An 18,287-nucleotide genomic window follows, 5' to 3' on the forward strand; every position below is an offset into this window, starting at 1 on the left:
GATGCCTTGACTCATCATGATGGCCCACTATCAAGCATTATGTTATACTTTAGCTGTTGAAAAATATCAGATCTACAAGATCGTAGTGTGGCACTTGGTGCCGTGCTACGAGATCTGCTATTTCTTTTTAAAGTCGTGGAAATGTGACGCAAATCTTTGAATATATATTCTTTCAGAGCGAACGTTTTTAACTCAAATCTTTGCTTCTGGGGGGTGCCTATAGCTGGAACAACATATTTTCAGAAGGGGGGTCGGCAAATCGCCAAAAATACAGATAATTCTGGAGGTCCTTTGACATGAAAATATTTGAGAACGACTGACATACTGTAGAAACATGAGGTTTGTCAGAAAACTGTCAGGATTTAAAAGTCATTTGTAGAATCTTTTCTCAGGTCTAAATAGGTTAAGGAATCTTACATGAGAGTGTGTGCTTTCCCGTACAGTTATCCTTTTCCGAGTGATGTATATGTTTTGCATTGTTTAATTTGTATACTCAAAACAAAACGCCACTAAAGAAGATGCCTCGAGTCTATATTTTACCAGAATATTTACACATCTATTGCAATAAGATTCAACATAACTTTCAATATGGTTATTTTAACTACTGAACGTATGATCATATTATCTACTGTACATAATATGATCTTTAGGCTACATAGCATGAAATGAGAACTCAAATATTAAAGGCCTTCTAATATATTAATAGTATTTGTAGTAGAGAACAGAACAGTAGCACAATTTGACGTCTGTGTGTTTGACTACGGTTTGACTGGATTGCTGAATTCCTACAATGCCCATAATGTTTTAGTGTGTGTGTGTGTGTGTGTGTGTGTGTGTGTGTGTGTGTGTGTGTGTGTGACCACATTTTCATGACAGGTTTTTGTTCGTGAACATGAAATATAAAAACATATTACACACATAAAAAAACAAAACAGGAAAGTGTTTTTTGTGTGCCCTATAAACATCATTAAAAAAATAAGCTCTGGATGCAGAAAGGGATGAAGTGACCTCTTTAAAGGGCTTCAAAAAGTCACCAGAAAAGACATTCTACATGAAAACCACCATGAATTATTCCATCAATTTCTGCATCCATGCAGAGCTTATTTTTTAATGATGTTTTTAGGGCACACAAAAAACACTTTCCTGTTTGTTTTTTTATGTGTGAAAACCCAAACATGTCAGCAAAAGTCATTTCTGGAGCACGCGTTCTGTATCTCCCCCCCCCCCCCCCGACTCCAACAGACGCTGCACAGACGCTGCACACACACACACACACACACACACACACACACACACACACACACACACACACACACACACACACACACACACACACACACACACACACACACACACACACACACACACACACACACACACACACACACACACACACACACACACACACACACAGATGAATGAACAGCCTGTGCCCATATTAGGATATAAATAAACCAAAGCCAGTGAGCCCAGGCCAGCTCACGTTCCCTCGTTCCCCATTGGTTCCCTTGACTCCGTGCGTGCCAACGACGGGTTTGGGTGACGCACCTCCGTATATCGCACACAATACGTACGTAGCAGCGGCGTGTCCGATTGGCTGGGGGTGGCATCTCGTTTTAACCCTTTCAGACCCGAGGACGACGATTCTACAAAAATGTCTTCTAATCTATAAAGCATGACAGTTTTCTGCCAAAGCTACGTTTCTGTGTCAGCGTTTTTCAAAGTATTTCATGTCAAGGACCCCCAAAATAATGATATGTAATCGGCCGCTGACCCCCCCCCCCCCACACCCCCCATCTGGAAATATGTTGTTCCAGGGACCCCCCCCCCCCCTCTCCCAGAAGCGAAGATTTGAGTTAAAAATGCTCTCTGATGATGTTCGCTCTGAAAGAATATATATTCAAAGATTTGCGCCATACTTTCAAAAAAATAGCAGATATATAGCGCGGCACCGAGTGCCGCGGCGCTACGAGCTTGTAGATTATGTTGACATAATTATGCTATACTTTAGCTATTTTTCCAACAGCTAAAGTATAACATATAACGCTTAAAAAACACCAAAAGGGGTTCCCGTACTGAATGCGTTAATCTAATCACCAGCCATGCACAATGGGAGTCACTGGAGATGAGCGATGATGTTGGAGGTGGTGGTGCATGGTGGTGAGACACACAGTACGCAAGACAAGACTATGTTATGAATAGATGAATATTAAAACCTCATGCATGCACCGCCCCCTGTTTGTTCCATGCTAGAAAGACAGTGTGAGGGATGGGGGGGGGGGGGGAACAGACAGCCAAGAGCGGGTTCCGTTGAGGCATAGTTAGTTACGTCAATAGAATTTCACAAGTTTCCTCCACATTGTGAGAGAGAGTCACATTTTCACAGCACATGCAAAACACAATGACTGTATAGCCCTGAATCACTCAATGTATTCTCCACCCACAGCCAACTGTTGCAACGCACACACACACACACACACACACACACACACACACACACACACACACACACACACACACACACACACACACACACACACACACACACACACACACACACACACACACACACACACACACACACACACACACACACACACACACACGCTCCCCGTACCGTCTGAAAAGGACCTTTAGAATTGAATCGAGTCTGAATTTCAACCTCGTCATTAGCTCCATGTTATTGTTTGGGAGTAGCTTCTATTCACCTCTGCAGTGTATGGGCTTCAGCTTGAGCTTTGAAAAGAGAGAATGTCTCATTCACTCGCTGTATAATGTACACTATGTACAGTAGGCTACACACCAGGCATCCGTGTCTGTCGGGCCATTCTTCCTGCAGAGCACATTTCATTCAACGCTCGGCTAATGAACCGATTCATGCTTGCATTCGTTGCCGTCAGGAGGAAACCTCATAACTACATTTTTTATTTTAGGTTTTTGGTATTTTTGTTGTGGCATAAATCAGTGCTATTGAACACCCTTTACGTCTGTGTGTTGTTTCATAAATCAGTGCTATTGAACACCCTTTATGTCTGTGTGTTGTTTCATAAATCAGTGCTATCGAACACCCTTTACGTCTGTGTGTTGTTTCATAAATCAGTGCTATTGAACACCCTTTACGTCTGTGTGTTGTTTCATATCAGTGCTATTGAACACCCTTTACGTCTGTGTGTTGTTTCATAAATCAGTGCTATCGAACACCCTTTACGTCTGTGTGTTGTTTCATAAATCAGTGCTATCGAACACCCTTTACGTCTGTGTGTTGTTTCATAAATCAGTGCTATCGAACACCCTTTACGTCTGTGTGTTGTTTCATAAATCAGTGCTATTGAACACCCTTTACGTCTGTGTGTTGTTTCGAAAATATTGAACCAATGGAAATGATAGTAAAAAGTGCTTTGGACAAAACCTCTTAACTCCATTTGGACCATCAAAATGTCTGCTAAAGCAGTTAACTCCACCACCTCTCATGGAAGTAATTGACAATGTATAAAGACACAACACCAACTCTGATGGGGCAGTATTGCTTTGTTTTAAAAAAATATATGGTTTTCTTAAATAGTTTTAATTTCCTGAAAAATGAACATTTTGGAGTTATGAGGTTTCCTCCTGACAGCAGAGGTATAGGACTCCATTTTCGTCACCGCTAAACCCCTTGTCCCTAAACTTCTTTGCCTTTTTTTTTTTTTTTACTATTTTGCAAAACATTTTTGAATAGTTAAAATGGCCAGTCTACAAGCTCACATGCACCGTATCAATGTAGATTGCCTATTTGACTCGCATTAGCAGGCAACAGTGCATTTCTGGCACAACAGCGCCCCTATTGGTACTCAATATACTGGTGCTCATTAACAAACACATAGGTGAACATAGGTGAACACACGGACATTGCTGTTCCTTGGAGTGGTTGCACCACTCAAACATAACTTGTGACTATCTTTTGAACTCGAATAACCCAACTCATAATTGTATTTGTTTTATTTTATTTTGTTTTATTTTTTTTGTCATTTATATTGTTTTTGTTATCTGTGCTTAAATTATTTTTGTATCCTACTGTTTATATCATATGTCAAATATGCATGCATGGTTGTTGTTTTTGTATGTCTGTACTCGATTAATGTTATGTCTTATATTGTTTTGATGACGATAACTGTGGGGGGAGGGATGGGGTGAGGGAGAAAATTAAGGGAAAAAAAACTGTTCAAACTGTACTAAATTGTTGAAACCTATTACCAAAAAACATATATATTAAAAAAAAGGCAAAGAAGTTTAGGGATAAGGGGTTTTAGCGGTGACGAAAATGGAGCCCATATAGTCTCCTTCACACCGAGTGAGGTAACGGAGGGCCTGCCATTGAATTCATGCTCGGGTTCTTCCTCGTTTCGTTCGTTCATTCCATTCTCTTTGATTCGTTGTAAAGGTTGCGCTCTTCGCTTCCAACAGGGATGTAATTACATGACATATTAAAGAGAGCTGAACAGAAGTAGGTCGCCGTGATGAGAGAGCATCAAAAAGACTTCATAGAATTCTCTCTTGATGTATAGAGACACACACACTCTTTGTGCAGGTGTTGCTCATGATTAGTGTGACACGCACGCGCACACACACACACACACACACACACACACACGCACACACACACACACACGCACGCACGCACGTGTAACATGGTTAATAGTGCTTCCACTTGCCCAGGAATTATATTGTATTCATTGACCCAGTGTTCTGTGACTAAGAGTTCAGGCGGTTGAATTTAAGGAAGTTACGTAAATCGCACTTCCTATTTTATATTGGCTTTGAAATCGGTAGGTTGTTTATTTTGCTCTGCAGATTATTTTATTATTTTCAATTACAATTGTGTAATATATTGATACATATATGCATGCATACTGCATCTGCTTTATTTCCAGCAAATGTATTGTGGAAAACATACGAGTCAGAGCAGAGCAGTGATTGCCTCATTGTCTTTTGTACAGAATAAATCTACTCACTGCTATGGTACTTCATAACACAACGCAAGATCACGTCTGTCACACACACACACACACACACACACACACACACACACACACACACACACACACACACACACACACACACACACACACACACACACACACACACACACACACACACACACACACACACACACACACACACACACACACACACACACACACACACACACACACACACACACACACACTGGAGTGAGTGTGGAACTATAGTGGCCCTCTGGAGTGAGTGTGGAACTATAGTGGCCCTCTGGAGTGAGTGTGGAACTATAGTGGCCCTCTGGAGTGAGTGTGGAACTATATAGTGGCCCTCTGGAGTGAGTGTGGAACTATAGTGGCCCTCTGGAGTGAGTGTGGAACTATAGTGGCCCTCTGGAGTGAGTGTGGAACTATAGTGGCCCTCTGGAGTGAGTGTGGAACTATAGTGGCCCTCTGGAGTGAGTGGGGAACTATAGTGGCCCTCTGGAGTGAGTGTGGAACTATAGTGGCCCTCTGGAGTGAGTGTGGAACTATAGTGGCCCTCTGGAGTGAGTGTGGAACTATAGTGGCCCTCTGGAGTGAGTGTGGAACTATAGTGGCCCTCTGGAGTGAGTGTGGAACTATAGTGGCCCTCTGGAGTGAGTGTGGAACTATAGTGGCCCTCTGGAGTGAGTGTGGAACTATAGTGGCCCTCTGGAGTGAGTGTGGAACTATAGTGGCCCTCTGGATTGAGTGTGGAACTATAGCTATAGCTATAACTATAGACTATCAGCATAGAAGAGGCATATCTATTTGGATTATGGTTACACCTGACACCTGTTGTTGTGTCTTCAGACTATGGGCCGTGTTCGTTTCCACTGAACCCGCCATGATAACGCAGGACTTTGAGGCAACGTGACATGACCTTGGGGGAGATATGCCAGGAACACACACTTACACAAACACATGGGAAATGAACTTTCCACCGAACTGTTCTCATGGACACACATGTCTTACACACAACCGCCTTCTACTCCCCCCCCCCCCCCCCCGGCAGCTAGGTATCTTTTTTTCCTCCCCCCGCGCAGCTCATCCCTTCGATGGCTTGCGTAGGAAGAGAGCTTTTTTGTGCCTGGCCCAAGCCCAAGCCCCCAGAAACATGCCTGCACAGCCGAGTATTATCATCTTACTTGAAATGTGATGTGATGACTTCTTACCCCCCCCCCCCCCCTCTATGTTTTCTTTTTCTTTTTCTATGATGCAAGAAAGATGTATTGTGGCGGCGCGACTCATGTTGCTGCGGCTCGTGCACTAGCACATCGAAATTTCGTTTTTCTGCTGTTCAGTTGTAAAAATGACAAATAAACCTATCTATATCTATCTATCTATAGTGGCCCTCTGGAGTGAGTGTGTAACTATAGTGGCCCTCTGGAGTGAGTGTGTAACTATAGTGGCCCTCTGGAGTGAGTGTGGAACTATAGTGGCCCTCTGGAGTGAGTGGGGAACTATAGTGGCCCTCTGGAGTGAGTGGGGAACTATAGTGGCCCTCTGGAGTGAGTGTGGAACTATAATAGTGGCCCTCTGGAGTGAGTGTGGAACTATAGTGGCCCTCTGGAGTGAGTGTGGAACTATAGTGGCCCTCTGGAGTGAGTGTGGAACTATAGTGGCCCTCTGGAGTGAGTGTGGAACTATAGTGGCCCTCTGGAGTGAGTGTGGAACTATAGTGGCCCTCTGGAGTGAGTGGGGAACTATAGTGGCCCTCTGGAGTGAGTGTGGAACTATAATAGTGGCCCTCTGGAGTGAGTGTGGAACTATAATAGTGGCCCTCTGGAGTGAGTGTGGAACTACATATAATAGTGGCCCTCTGGAGTGAGTGTGGAACTATAGTGGCCCTCTGGAGTGAGTGTGGAACTACATATAATAGTGGCCCTCTGGAGTGAGTGGGGAACTATTGTGGCCCTCTGGAGTGAGTGTGGAACTATAATAGTGGCCCTCTGGAGTGAGTGTGGAACTATAGTGGCACTCTCCATAGTCAAAGTTGCCCAGCCCTGGACTAGATTGGGAACAAACCATCACCTTTAACCTGAATCTTCTCCATGTTTGGCTGTGTCATCATGGCTTACAGTAAAGAGAATCAATGTATACTGATTAACATTAACATTAACATATCATAACCAGATTAACTCCTGTCGATTCTTTATCTGCTTCTGTCCTTGCTCTATAGCAGTTGTAAACCAACCTTTTCAAGCCCAAGAGCTCATTTTATTCCCAATTGTATAAGCCATGATCTACCACAAAAAATGTTTTTAAATAACACTTGTTTTTTTGTGATTTCTGCATGTGCACACATCCAGAGCTATAGCTTTATACATTTTCCCTGCAGGTCTTCTGCGTGCTATGACACTTGTGTGGCGATAATAATATCCTTTCATATGAACCAAAATCAAAATATCACATCATTACAGGCATTACAGACAAAAACAAGACTAAACAAGACAACAACTATTAGTGGACAGCTGATTGGCCGTTTCAGTAGAGCGCAACCCTCGATCACCCATTTGGAATGTAAATGCATGCCTTTGTATCCTACTCGTCTGGCAGGTATATCTTTGTATCCTGGTGTCTGGCAGGTATATCTCTTTGAAAACCTTTAGTGCTTGATTGTGCACTGCAGGGAGACGACGATTAACAAAATCTTGCCTGCCCCAAAATGTATTTCCTGGAAACGCCATTGCCTCTCGCTGCTGTAGTTAAATACCTTACGTGTACGGTACGTACAGAATGTGTCTGGAATGTTAGACCAGTCAATCATAACCAAATGTTGCTTATATGATTGATGGTGTTTATTATTTTTTTTGACTGTTTAGTTGACATGCTCACATGCAGTTCTGCAAGAGTATCCTGACAAACCAGACACAAATTGCCAGTGGTGGGGGAAAAAAATAGTAGTAAAAACAATGTACTCACTCACACACACACACACACACACACACACACACACACACACACACACACACACACACACACACACACACACACACACACACACACACACACACACACACACACACACACACACACACACACACACACACACACACACACACACACACACACACACACACACACACACACACACACACACACACACACACACACACACTTCATGTTTGTCCACTTTGACTTTATAGATTATAGATCCCTCCCCCCTGTCTGTCTGGCCTCCAGCAGACATGCGCTGGGGAATCTTATCTGGAGAGAGAGAGACGTGGTCTCTTACCGACAAGACAGACGTGCTAAAAAACATTTCCAATGTAATGTTCAAAGAGCTACAGACATTAAGGTATATATATATATATATATATATATATATGAAGATCAAAAGGTTAGTCGTCATGGAGGGAGAAGAACAGAGGATACTTCTGGGAGGACAAAACAAGTGTGACAGCAGCAGCAGCAGGAGCACCGAACCTGAACCTGAACCCGAACCCGAACCCGAACGCCCCAAAGCTGACGTTTTCGTACGCACGTTCGAAGCGGACGACGACCCCGAGGTGCAGCGCATCTTCCGCGAGGGGCTGATGGAGATGGTCGAGGACACGGCCTTCCGGGGGCTCAGACACCACCCCGAGAGCCTGCTGCTCTACGCCGCTATGACAGGTAAGATGTGTTCAGACACCACCCTGAGAGCCTGCTGCTCTACGCTGCTATGACAGGTAAGATGTGTTCAGACACCACCCTGAGAGCCTGCTGCTCTACGCTGCTATGACAGGTAAGATGTGTTCAGACACCACCCTGAGAGCCTGCTGCTCTACGCTGCCATGACAGGTAAGATGTGCTCAGACACCACCCTGAGAGCCTGCTGCTCTACGCTGCTATGACAGGTAAGTTCTGTTCAGACACCACCCTGAGAGCCTGCTGCTCTACACCGCTATGACAGGTAAGATGTGTTCAGACACCACCCCGAGAGCCTGCTGCTCTACGCCGCTATGACAGGTAAGATGTGCTCAGACACCACCCTGAGAGCCTGCTGCTCTACGCCGCTATGACAGGTAAGATGTGTTCAGACACCACCCTGAGAGCCTGCTGCTCTACGCTGCTATGACAGGTAAGATGTGTTCAGACACCACCCCGAGAGCCTGCTGCTCTACGCTGCCATGACAGGTAAGATGTGTTCAGACACCACCCTGAGAGCCTGCTGCTCTACGCTGCTATGACAGGTAAGATGTGTTCAGACACCACCCCGAGAGCCTGCTGCTCTACGCTGCTATGACAGGTAAGATGTGTTCAAGATGTGTGAGAGAGGGCACGCTGGCGCACACTGGCTGCCGCTCCTCTTTGACACTTATTATAGTACTGTTTACTTGATTAGCGTGACTTTTTATTACTACTTTTTTTGGTCTCCTATTGTTCGTGTCTTGTGCGTTTATTTTTGATTGCTTCCTGAGCTGGATAGCGGCATATCTGGATTAACCAATGCACGTAACGTGGAAGAAAACACCAGCTGGATGTAGCGCTGGCTGCCTAGCCCAGCCTGGACTCGTTGCCAAACGACCCAGCTTGCTTTGTCTGCTGTTTTTATTTACCGCGCTGGCGATGTTATCATACACCGCTCCACAACTACAGCGTCTGCGACGTAGCTGCACAGTGCCACTCGATGTAGGGATTTTAATCCACTGTCAACAACTCGGGATACAAAAGCACAGATCCTGCAGCCGCTACTATGTCCACAGAGGCTCTCGCCGAGGTTACAGAGTGGAGCCAGACAGGAAGCAAAACAAACCTCGACGTGGTGGCGTCATCGTCGGTAACGTCGCGAGATTGCCCAATACTAGGCGGGATGGAAAACGTGGAGTGGATCGCCGTGTGCTGCGGAGGTTGCAGAGACTTCTACCATCAGCTCTGTCTCCTGCCAGTGTCACCATGGAATTGTGGAATGCACAATCTATTACCAATAAATCCTCCCTCATACATAATCATATCTTGGAGAAAGAACTTGATTTCATGTGCCTAGTTGAAACCTTCCACAATCCAGGGGATTATTCAGAGCTTAATAAAGCCTGCCCCCCTGGCTACACTTACATGGAAAAAGCCCGCACCACCCGTGGTGGTGGCTTGGCCATCATACACCGGGCTGAACTGAAACTGTCTCCCCTGCCGATGCCTGGCTTTTCTTCCATGGAATGCCTTGCATTCAAAAGCAAACCTCCAAACTCCATGACAGTTCTTCTGATTTACCGACCTCCCAAACCTAACCCATCTTTTCTCCCTGAAATACATGATTTACTCACCTCACTCTGCACTGTGTCATCAAACACTGTGATTATTGGTGATCTGAATATTCATGTGGACAATCCCTCCTGTCGTTTTGCAGCAGAGTTCTTGAGTGCACTTGAGTGTCTTGGTCTGCAGCAACATGTTGGGGTTCCTACTCACAACAAGGGGCACACCCTTGACTTAGTCATCACTGACTCTGCCCCCATTAACAACCTGCAGGTCTACAGTCTGGGTGTGTCTGACCACATGGTGGTCTCAATAACCTTGACATTTCTGCTGCCCCCTACCAGACCGAAGCGGAAAATGGTTTTCCGAAACTGGAAAAATATTGACCCAGCCACCATGACCATGGATCTTCAGAACATCTCCCTCCCAGTCTCTGCATCAATGGATGAAATAGTAGAGCACTATAACACATCCTTGAGCAGTGTTTTTGACCTCCATGCCCCTGTCAAGACACGTGAGGTCAGATTCTCACGCTCCGCCCCTTGGTTCACAGAGGAACTGCGGAAAATGAAAAGAACTGGGCGGGTTCTGGAACGACGCTTCAAGCACTCTGGGCTCACTGTGCATAAGCAGATTTTCCATGAGCATCAAAAGGCATATTCCAAATCCCTTAAAGATGCTCAGTCTCAGTTCTACTCCGACCTAATAAATAAAAACCCTGGCAACTCTAAACACTTTTTTTCCACAATAGACAATCTTCTGAAGCCACAATCATCTTCATTAACTGAGGCAACTGAGGAGCAATGTAATAATTTTATTGACTCTTTTAGATCCAAGGTCAACAACATTCGCTCTCTGATGCCCACCCCCTCCCCCCTGCCTTCTCCTGGCACCAACCCCCTGCCGGGGATTGTGCCGCCCCTTCCATATTTCACTGAGGTTCAGCAGAGCCACATGGAGAAAATCCTCAGCAAGATGAAATCCTGCACATGTGCCCTGGACCCCATTCCCACTGCTCTGCTTAAACCACACATTCCCACCCTCAGTCCTCTCATTACACAAACTGTCAACATCTCCCTTCAAACTGGTCATGTACCAACTGCTCTTAAGGTTGCTGTCATCCGTCCCCTTCTAAAAAAGCCCACCCTGGACCCGGAGGTTCTGGCCAATTACAGGCCTATCTCCAACCTCGCCTTCCTGTCCAAAGTGTTAGAGAAGGTGGTTGCCTCTCAGCTCCAGGACCATCTCAAACACAACAACCTTTTTGAGACATTTCAGTCTGGGTTTCGTACAGCCCACAGTACTGAAACGGCCCTGCTGAGGGTGACGAATGACCTACTGATGGCAGCTGATGAAGGATCACCATCTCTCCTCATCCTCCTTGACCTAACCGCTGCATTTGATACGGTGGATCATGCTATCCTCCTGGAGCGTCTACACACTGCCACTGGACTGTCAGGCACTGCACTTAAGTGGTTTCAGTCCTACCTGTCTGATAGGACTGAATATGTTTCACTGGGTGGGTGCAAGTCCAAGCTGCTCCCCGTCACGTGTGGTGTTCCGCAGGGTTCGGTTCTTGGTCCACTCTTATTTATCTTTTATATGCTGCCCCTTGGTCGTGTCATCAGCGGACATGGACTTTCCTTCCACTGTTACGCTGATGACACCCAGCTTTATATTAAGACTGCCCCCAACCCCTCTGCAGCCATATCATGTCTCACCACCGGTCTTGGGGAGATAAAGGCATGGATGAGCAACAACTTCCTTCAGTTAAACAGTAGCAAAACTGAAGCCCTTCTTGTTGGCACACCACACCAGATTATTTCATGCCCCATGTCCCATCTCACCTTCGACGGCCAGGTTATCCCCTTCTCCTCCTCAGTCACAAACCTGGGTGTCAGGTTTGACCCTCACCTGACATTCAGTGCCCACATAAAAATTCTATGCAGAACCGCATTCTACCATCTCAAAAACATCTCCAAACTCCGCCCCCTTCTAACCCAGTCAGATGCAGAGAAGCTCATCCATGCCTTTATCTCCTCTAGACTGGACTACTGCAACGCCCTCTTCATCAGGATTCCTGGCAAACATATACAGAAGCTGCAATACATCCAGAACAGCGCTGCCAGGGTCCTGATGAAGGTCCGCAAGCATGACCATATCACACCCATCCTCCTCACATTGCACTGGCTCCCCGTTACAGCCAGGATCCACTACAAGGTCCTGCTGATCACTTACAACTGCATAAACGGACATGCCCCTCCATACCTACAGGAACTAATCACCCCTCCAAAAACATCCTCCACCCGCACCCTCAGATCTGCAAACAAACTCCTACTCCATGTTCCCGATACCAAGCTGCGCACCATGGGGACCGGGCCTTTTGCTCAGCAGCACCACGTTTGTGGAATGGCCTCCCCATAGACCTGAGAGTGCCACAGACTGTGGAATGTTTTAAAAAAGGCCTGAAAACCTTCCTGTTCCGGAAGGCCTTTTTATGCTGAACTGTTTTTGCACTGTTTTTTGTTAAACCTGTTTTTAACCTTTTATGATATCATATGTTTTTAAACCTTGTAGCACTCTGAGATTCCTTGTGAATGAAAAGTGCATTATAAATAAAATTCATTATTATTATTATTATTATTATTCAGACACCACCCCGAGAGCCTGCTGCTCTACGCCGCTATGACAGGTAAGATGTGTTCAGACACCACCCCGAGAGCCTGCTGCTCTACGCCGCTATGACAGGTAAGATGTGTTCTGTTCAGACACCACCCTGAGAGCCTGCTGCTCTACGCCGCTATGACAGGTAAGATGTGTTCAGACACCACCCTGAGAGCCTGCTGCTCTACGCTGCTATGACAGGTAAGATGTGTGACCAAGACCCACTATGGGCGGGAACACCTATAAGCATTATGTTGTACTTTAGCTGTTGAAAAAATAGCAGATCTACAAGCTCGTAGCGCTACGAGATTGTAGATCGGCTATTTTTTTTTAAATCATCGAAAATGTGGCACCAAACCTTTGAATATATATTCTTTCAGAGCAAACTTTTTAACTCATATCTTCGCTTCTGGGGGGGGGGGGGGACTTTGACTTAACTAATTAAAAAAAAGAAAGAAAACTAAAACATGAATTGAATTAATTCAGTTCATCAATATCAGTGTTATATTATGAGTTGCCCATGTACGTCTAAATCTGTGTACTTGAACTTGAGATACAGTGTACTTGATATGTATTGTGTACAGCCTGTACTGTAGCATACTTTATAAATAGGCTACGAGATACATCTCAGCGCCACCAAGGTCAGCCTTGCTGCATTATTAGTCACGGTACTTTGTCTCATATCTTATTGTCACGTCATTATGATCCAGCTCTATATGTTCCCTGTTGTGTAATAAACTGTGTGAACCTTTAGCTATACTGTCTCATGTCGCGTTATTGTTCTCCCGGGCCCGCCGCCGCTGTCTCCGTACCGAAGGAATACTTCAACCCGATTATCACACACCACCCAGAACCACACACCACCCAGCCTGGTTCTGTCAGAACCACACACCACCCAGCCTGGTTCTGTCAGAACCACACACCACCCAGCCTGGTTCTGTCAGAACCACACACCACCCAGCCTGCACACACTACCAGTCTGTCAGAACCACACACCACCCAGCCTGCACCACACTACCAGTCTGTCAGAACCACATACCACCCAGCCTGCACACACTACCAGTCTGTCAGAACCACACACCACCCAGCCTGCACCACACTACCAGTCTGTCAGAACCACACACCACCCAGCCTGCACCACACTACCAGTCTGTCAGAACCACATACCACCCAGCCTGCACACACTACCAGTCTGTCAGAACCACACACCACCCAGCCGGCACACACTACCTGTCTGTCAGAACCACACACCACCCAGCCTGCACACACTACCAGTCTGTCAGAACCACACACCACCCAGCCGGCACACAGTACCTGTCTGTCAGAACCACACACCACCCAGCCTGCACACACTACCAGTCTGTCAGAACCACACACCACCCAGCCGGCACACACTACCTGTCTGTCAGAACCACACACCACCCAGCCTGCACACACTACCTGTCTGTCAGAACCACACACCACCCAGCCTGCACACACTACCAGTCTGTCAGAACCAGACGAGGGTCCAGTTTAGAGAACACAACAATCAGTATACACAATTAAATAACATACATCAATTCTCAATTACGTAAAAAACTGATTAAAACAAGTATAGTATAGAATAACTATAAATATAGTGCTTAACTTGTTCAAAAATCTATAGCTCGTAGTGCGTCACTCGGAGATCTACACGCTTGTAGATCTGCTATTTTTCAATAGCTAAAGTAGAAGAGAATGCTTAAAACACCAAAAGGCGTTCCCGCCTAACTGGATTAATCTAGATCGACATACAGTAAGCAAGGAAAACAACAGGTAAATAGAGATAGTAATCTATGTATCATAACTAAACCAAGAACCTCTCATCAGTCTAAACAGTAGAATATCTAATAAATCAATCTCTATGTGACGAGGTCACTCCATGCAGACAGTGCAGGAATTCACTCAATGATTACACACACACACACACACACACACACACACACACACACACACACACACACACACACACACACACACACACACACACACACACACACACACACACACACACACACACACACACACACACACACACACACACACACACACACACACACACACACACACACACACAATCAATTCAATTCAATGTTATTAAAGTGTCAAATCCAAACAAGTTGTCTCAAGACACTTTACAACCAACAAAGATCCACCCAGAGCAGCAATATTGCGACAATGGTAACGAAAAAAACTCCCCTTTAGGAAGAAACGTCAGGCAGAACCCGACTCTAGGGTGGGCGGCCATCTGCCTCCACCGTGTCGGGGTAGAGGGGGAATAGGAAGAAAGAATAGAAGAGAGATAAGACAGGGTGGGCTCCGGTATGTGCAAAACCTGCATAAGGATGTTTGCATACAGGTCTTGTCCATTTTGGTGTTAGCATCATGTCATGCTTTAGCTATTGAAAAATAGCAGATCTACAAGCTCATAGCGCGCCACCGAGTGGCGCGCTACGAGCTTTGCTATTTTTTTTTAAACTGTCAGGATTTAAGAATTTTTTTTAATCTGATCTCAGGTCAAAATGCGTTAAAGAACCACCATTCTTCTGTGGGTTAGAATCTGATCTCAGGTCAGAATGGATTAAAAACAGATACATGTCGTACCTCTTCCTCCTCCAGCGGTGTGTTTTGTGGTCACCGGGTCATGGCTGCTGACGGGCCTGGTCCCGCCTGCCGTCCTGTGTGTGAGGTATCTCTGCAGCCAGCGGGTCGCCCTCCGGTACCTGGAGACCGCCAGGAGGGGAGACATGGCCGACATCCAGGCCTTCTACATCAAATCACCAGGTATAACCTATAGTCTCGTGTAGTAAGTAGCCTTGCCGAGCCATGAGGCCCATAGGGTAGGAGCCTATCCCCTGTTTCTGTAGCGTGAGGCAGCTTGATGTACAAGTACACCCCCTGGACATGATGCTAGTACGTATGTCGCAGGGACTTACCCCCAATCCAAACCTTGATGCTGAGTGTCAAGCAGGGAGGCACTGGGTCCCATTATTTAGAGTCTTTGGTATGACCCGGCCGGGGATCGAACCCCAACCTCCCAGTCTCAGGGCAGACACTCTAACCACAAGGCCACTGAGCTGGTCTCGTGTAGCCAGACTACTATTGCGCAATCTCCGAATGCTCCTATATGTCTGGAACTATACAGCTCCCGAAATCCGAGTAAACCGTTTGTCATTTCAGTTCACAAAAAAAACCATTTTAATTAAAATGTCTATAGGCTACTGTATGTGTAGGTGATTTCTATTTATGTTATAGGATAAATATGCACGACTGTAAAGACGAAACGGAAGTGGGGAGGAGGTTCCACTTCCGCTTTATATTTTACTCATGGCCAGAGCTTCCGTTGTTCCAGACTGTATGACTCATACATTCTGCAGAACAACGGTATGACGGAAGCATTTGAACATTGCGAGATCATGTCTGAAAACACAGGACTAGGTATAGGTTGTTTGACAACAATATCCACTGAACATACATTTTTACATTATATTCGCTGTAGCTTGAACATGGTATAGACTAAAACATCACTTATATAGTATAGTTTAGTTCCATTCAATTTTAATAAAAAATATCAATACTGTGCTGGCCATACTGACCAGGTTCAAAAACAAAAGGAGGATCTCCTTTTACAAAGTTTTAATCCTCCATACTATATATAAGGAGTTGGCCTGTCCCCCCTCGGGGGGGTTCCAAATCACCCAAATAAATCACTGAATGCTCCTTTAACTCAGTTATTTTGAAAGCCCTAAACAAAACCATGAGTCAGTATTGCATCGTTTATATATATATAAGGTTTTATTCATTTCCTTAAAAACGTATATTTTTAATTTCCTGAAAAATGAACATTCTGGAGTTATGAGGTTTCTTCCGGACAGCATAGGTATTATAACTGCATTTTCTGTGTGGAGTTTGCTTGTTCTCCCCATGTCCCCTAGGATATAGGTATACCCTCACAAAAAACATGCAGTAATCCTGGTCTCTAAACTGCCTCCCCCTGGCCAGCTGGGGCGCCTGATGGAGGAGAAAGGAACTGGTTGGAATAACGTGTTCCTTCCACACGCTACGTCCAACCAGGGAAACTCCCCCTGTCAGCTGTAAAGGAGCAACTTGGACACTCAGGCATGAAGGAAGCATGAGTTCAAGTCCGTTGCTCTCCCCTTGTCCCCCATATATGGGGACTAGGTTGGTGGAGGGTGTGTAGAGCCCAGGATCACATTAGATGATTGACACAGGGGTGAAAAATGGGTTACAAAAATCGTGGGATAAAAAAATAACTGCATTTTGGTGTCTTCTTCATCTCTTCAGCTGTTGTACTATAACTCCGTTGTATTTCAGACTCCTGCCTGTGGGTGGCGGTATGGCAGGGCATCGTCGTGGGCACCGTCGCGGCTGTCGGCCGCCGCCCGAAGACGAGGAGCGGCGGTGGTGGCGCCCCCGGTGGTGGCGGCGATCTGGAGCTGTGCCGCATGTCCGTGGACCGGCGCCATCGGCACCGCGGCGTGGGCGGGGCGCTGGGCCGCGCCGTCCTGGCGTTCGCGGCGGCCCGCGGGTTCTCGTCCGTGGTCCTGGGAACCACGGCGTACTCGCCGGCCGCGCACAAGCTCTACCGGCGGCTGGGCTTCCGGTGGGTCGGCGAGGTCAGGGGTCACCAAGTCGCCAATGATAAGGGACGCCACGACGGACCGGTGTCGACGCTCATGGAGAGGATGTTCTACCGCGTCTCGCATCACCTGTATTCCCTGGACGTGCTGGACATATCTGCCCCACCCTGCCTACCTGTCTTGTCTGGATGATGTTTGTGACCAAGATCTGCTTTGTATATTGACTAAATTGTAGTGCCTTTTCTGTCTCATGTTGACCGCCTTACACTTGTGCCCCCGATTGAACCTGATTGAACCTGTATAACTGGCGCCTGACTGGCCAACCTGTCTTGTCTGGATGATGTTTGTGACCATGATCTATGTATATTGACTATATTGGATTATTATTTTATTTTGTATATATTGTTTTTATTGTTTTGTTGTGCTTTGAATGTTCTTTGGTTGTCTTGATTTGGAGTTTGTGTTTTGTCATTGTGTGTGTTTTAGTCTCTTTTTGTATTTGTCACTCTGTTTTTATTTCTGAATTTACTTCTATTTGTAAAAAAGCAAAAATGAATAAACAGAACATAAAAAAAAATAAAAAAAAGATGTGCTGGAGTTCGGCCTGCCTAATTCAGGTCAAGCCCAACACACACCGGGTGCGCAGCGACACGGCACAGGCGTTGCTGCGCCTGGAAAATAGAACAGTGGCGTATCGGAGCGTCAGACGAGGCGTGAACGAGCGTCGGACGCCGCCGGTGTGGGATAGGTGTCATTGAAAATTAACGGAGGCGGCTGTTTTGATGCGCGGCGTTCGCAGACGGTGTGT

General features: G+C 45.9%; 1 protein-coding gene across 1 annotated transcript; it reads left to right on the forward strand.

Annotated features, from left to right (window-relative positions):
• Positions 1-8,368: 8,368 nt before the first annotated feature.
• Positions 8,369-17,671, forward strand: LOC308313387 (N-acetylaspartate synthetase-like; the record flags this gene model as incomplete). Its single annotated transcript, XM_080760487.1, has 3 exons — positions 8,369-8,633; positions 15,498-15,662; positions 17,214-17,671. The coding sequence occupies 3 exons, from the start codon at positions 8,369-8,371 to the stop codon at positions 17,669-17,671; spliced, it is 888 nt and encodes a 295-aa protein (XP_080616613.1).
• Between the last annotated feature and the right edge of the window lie 616 nt (positions 17,672-18,287).

The sequence above is a fragment of the Protomyctophum bolini genome (genome assembly GCF_963924005.1).
Source record: "Protomyctophum bolini genome assembly, chromosome: 3".
Taxonomy (NCBI): domain Eukaryota; kingdom Metazoa; phylum Chordata; class Actinopteri; order Myctophiformes; family Myctophidae; genus Protomyctophum; species Protomyctophum bolini.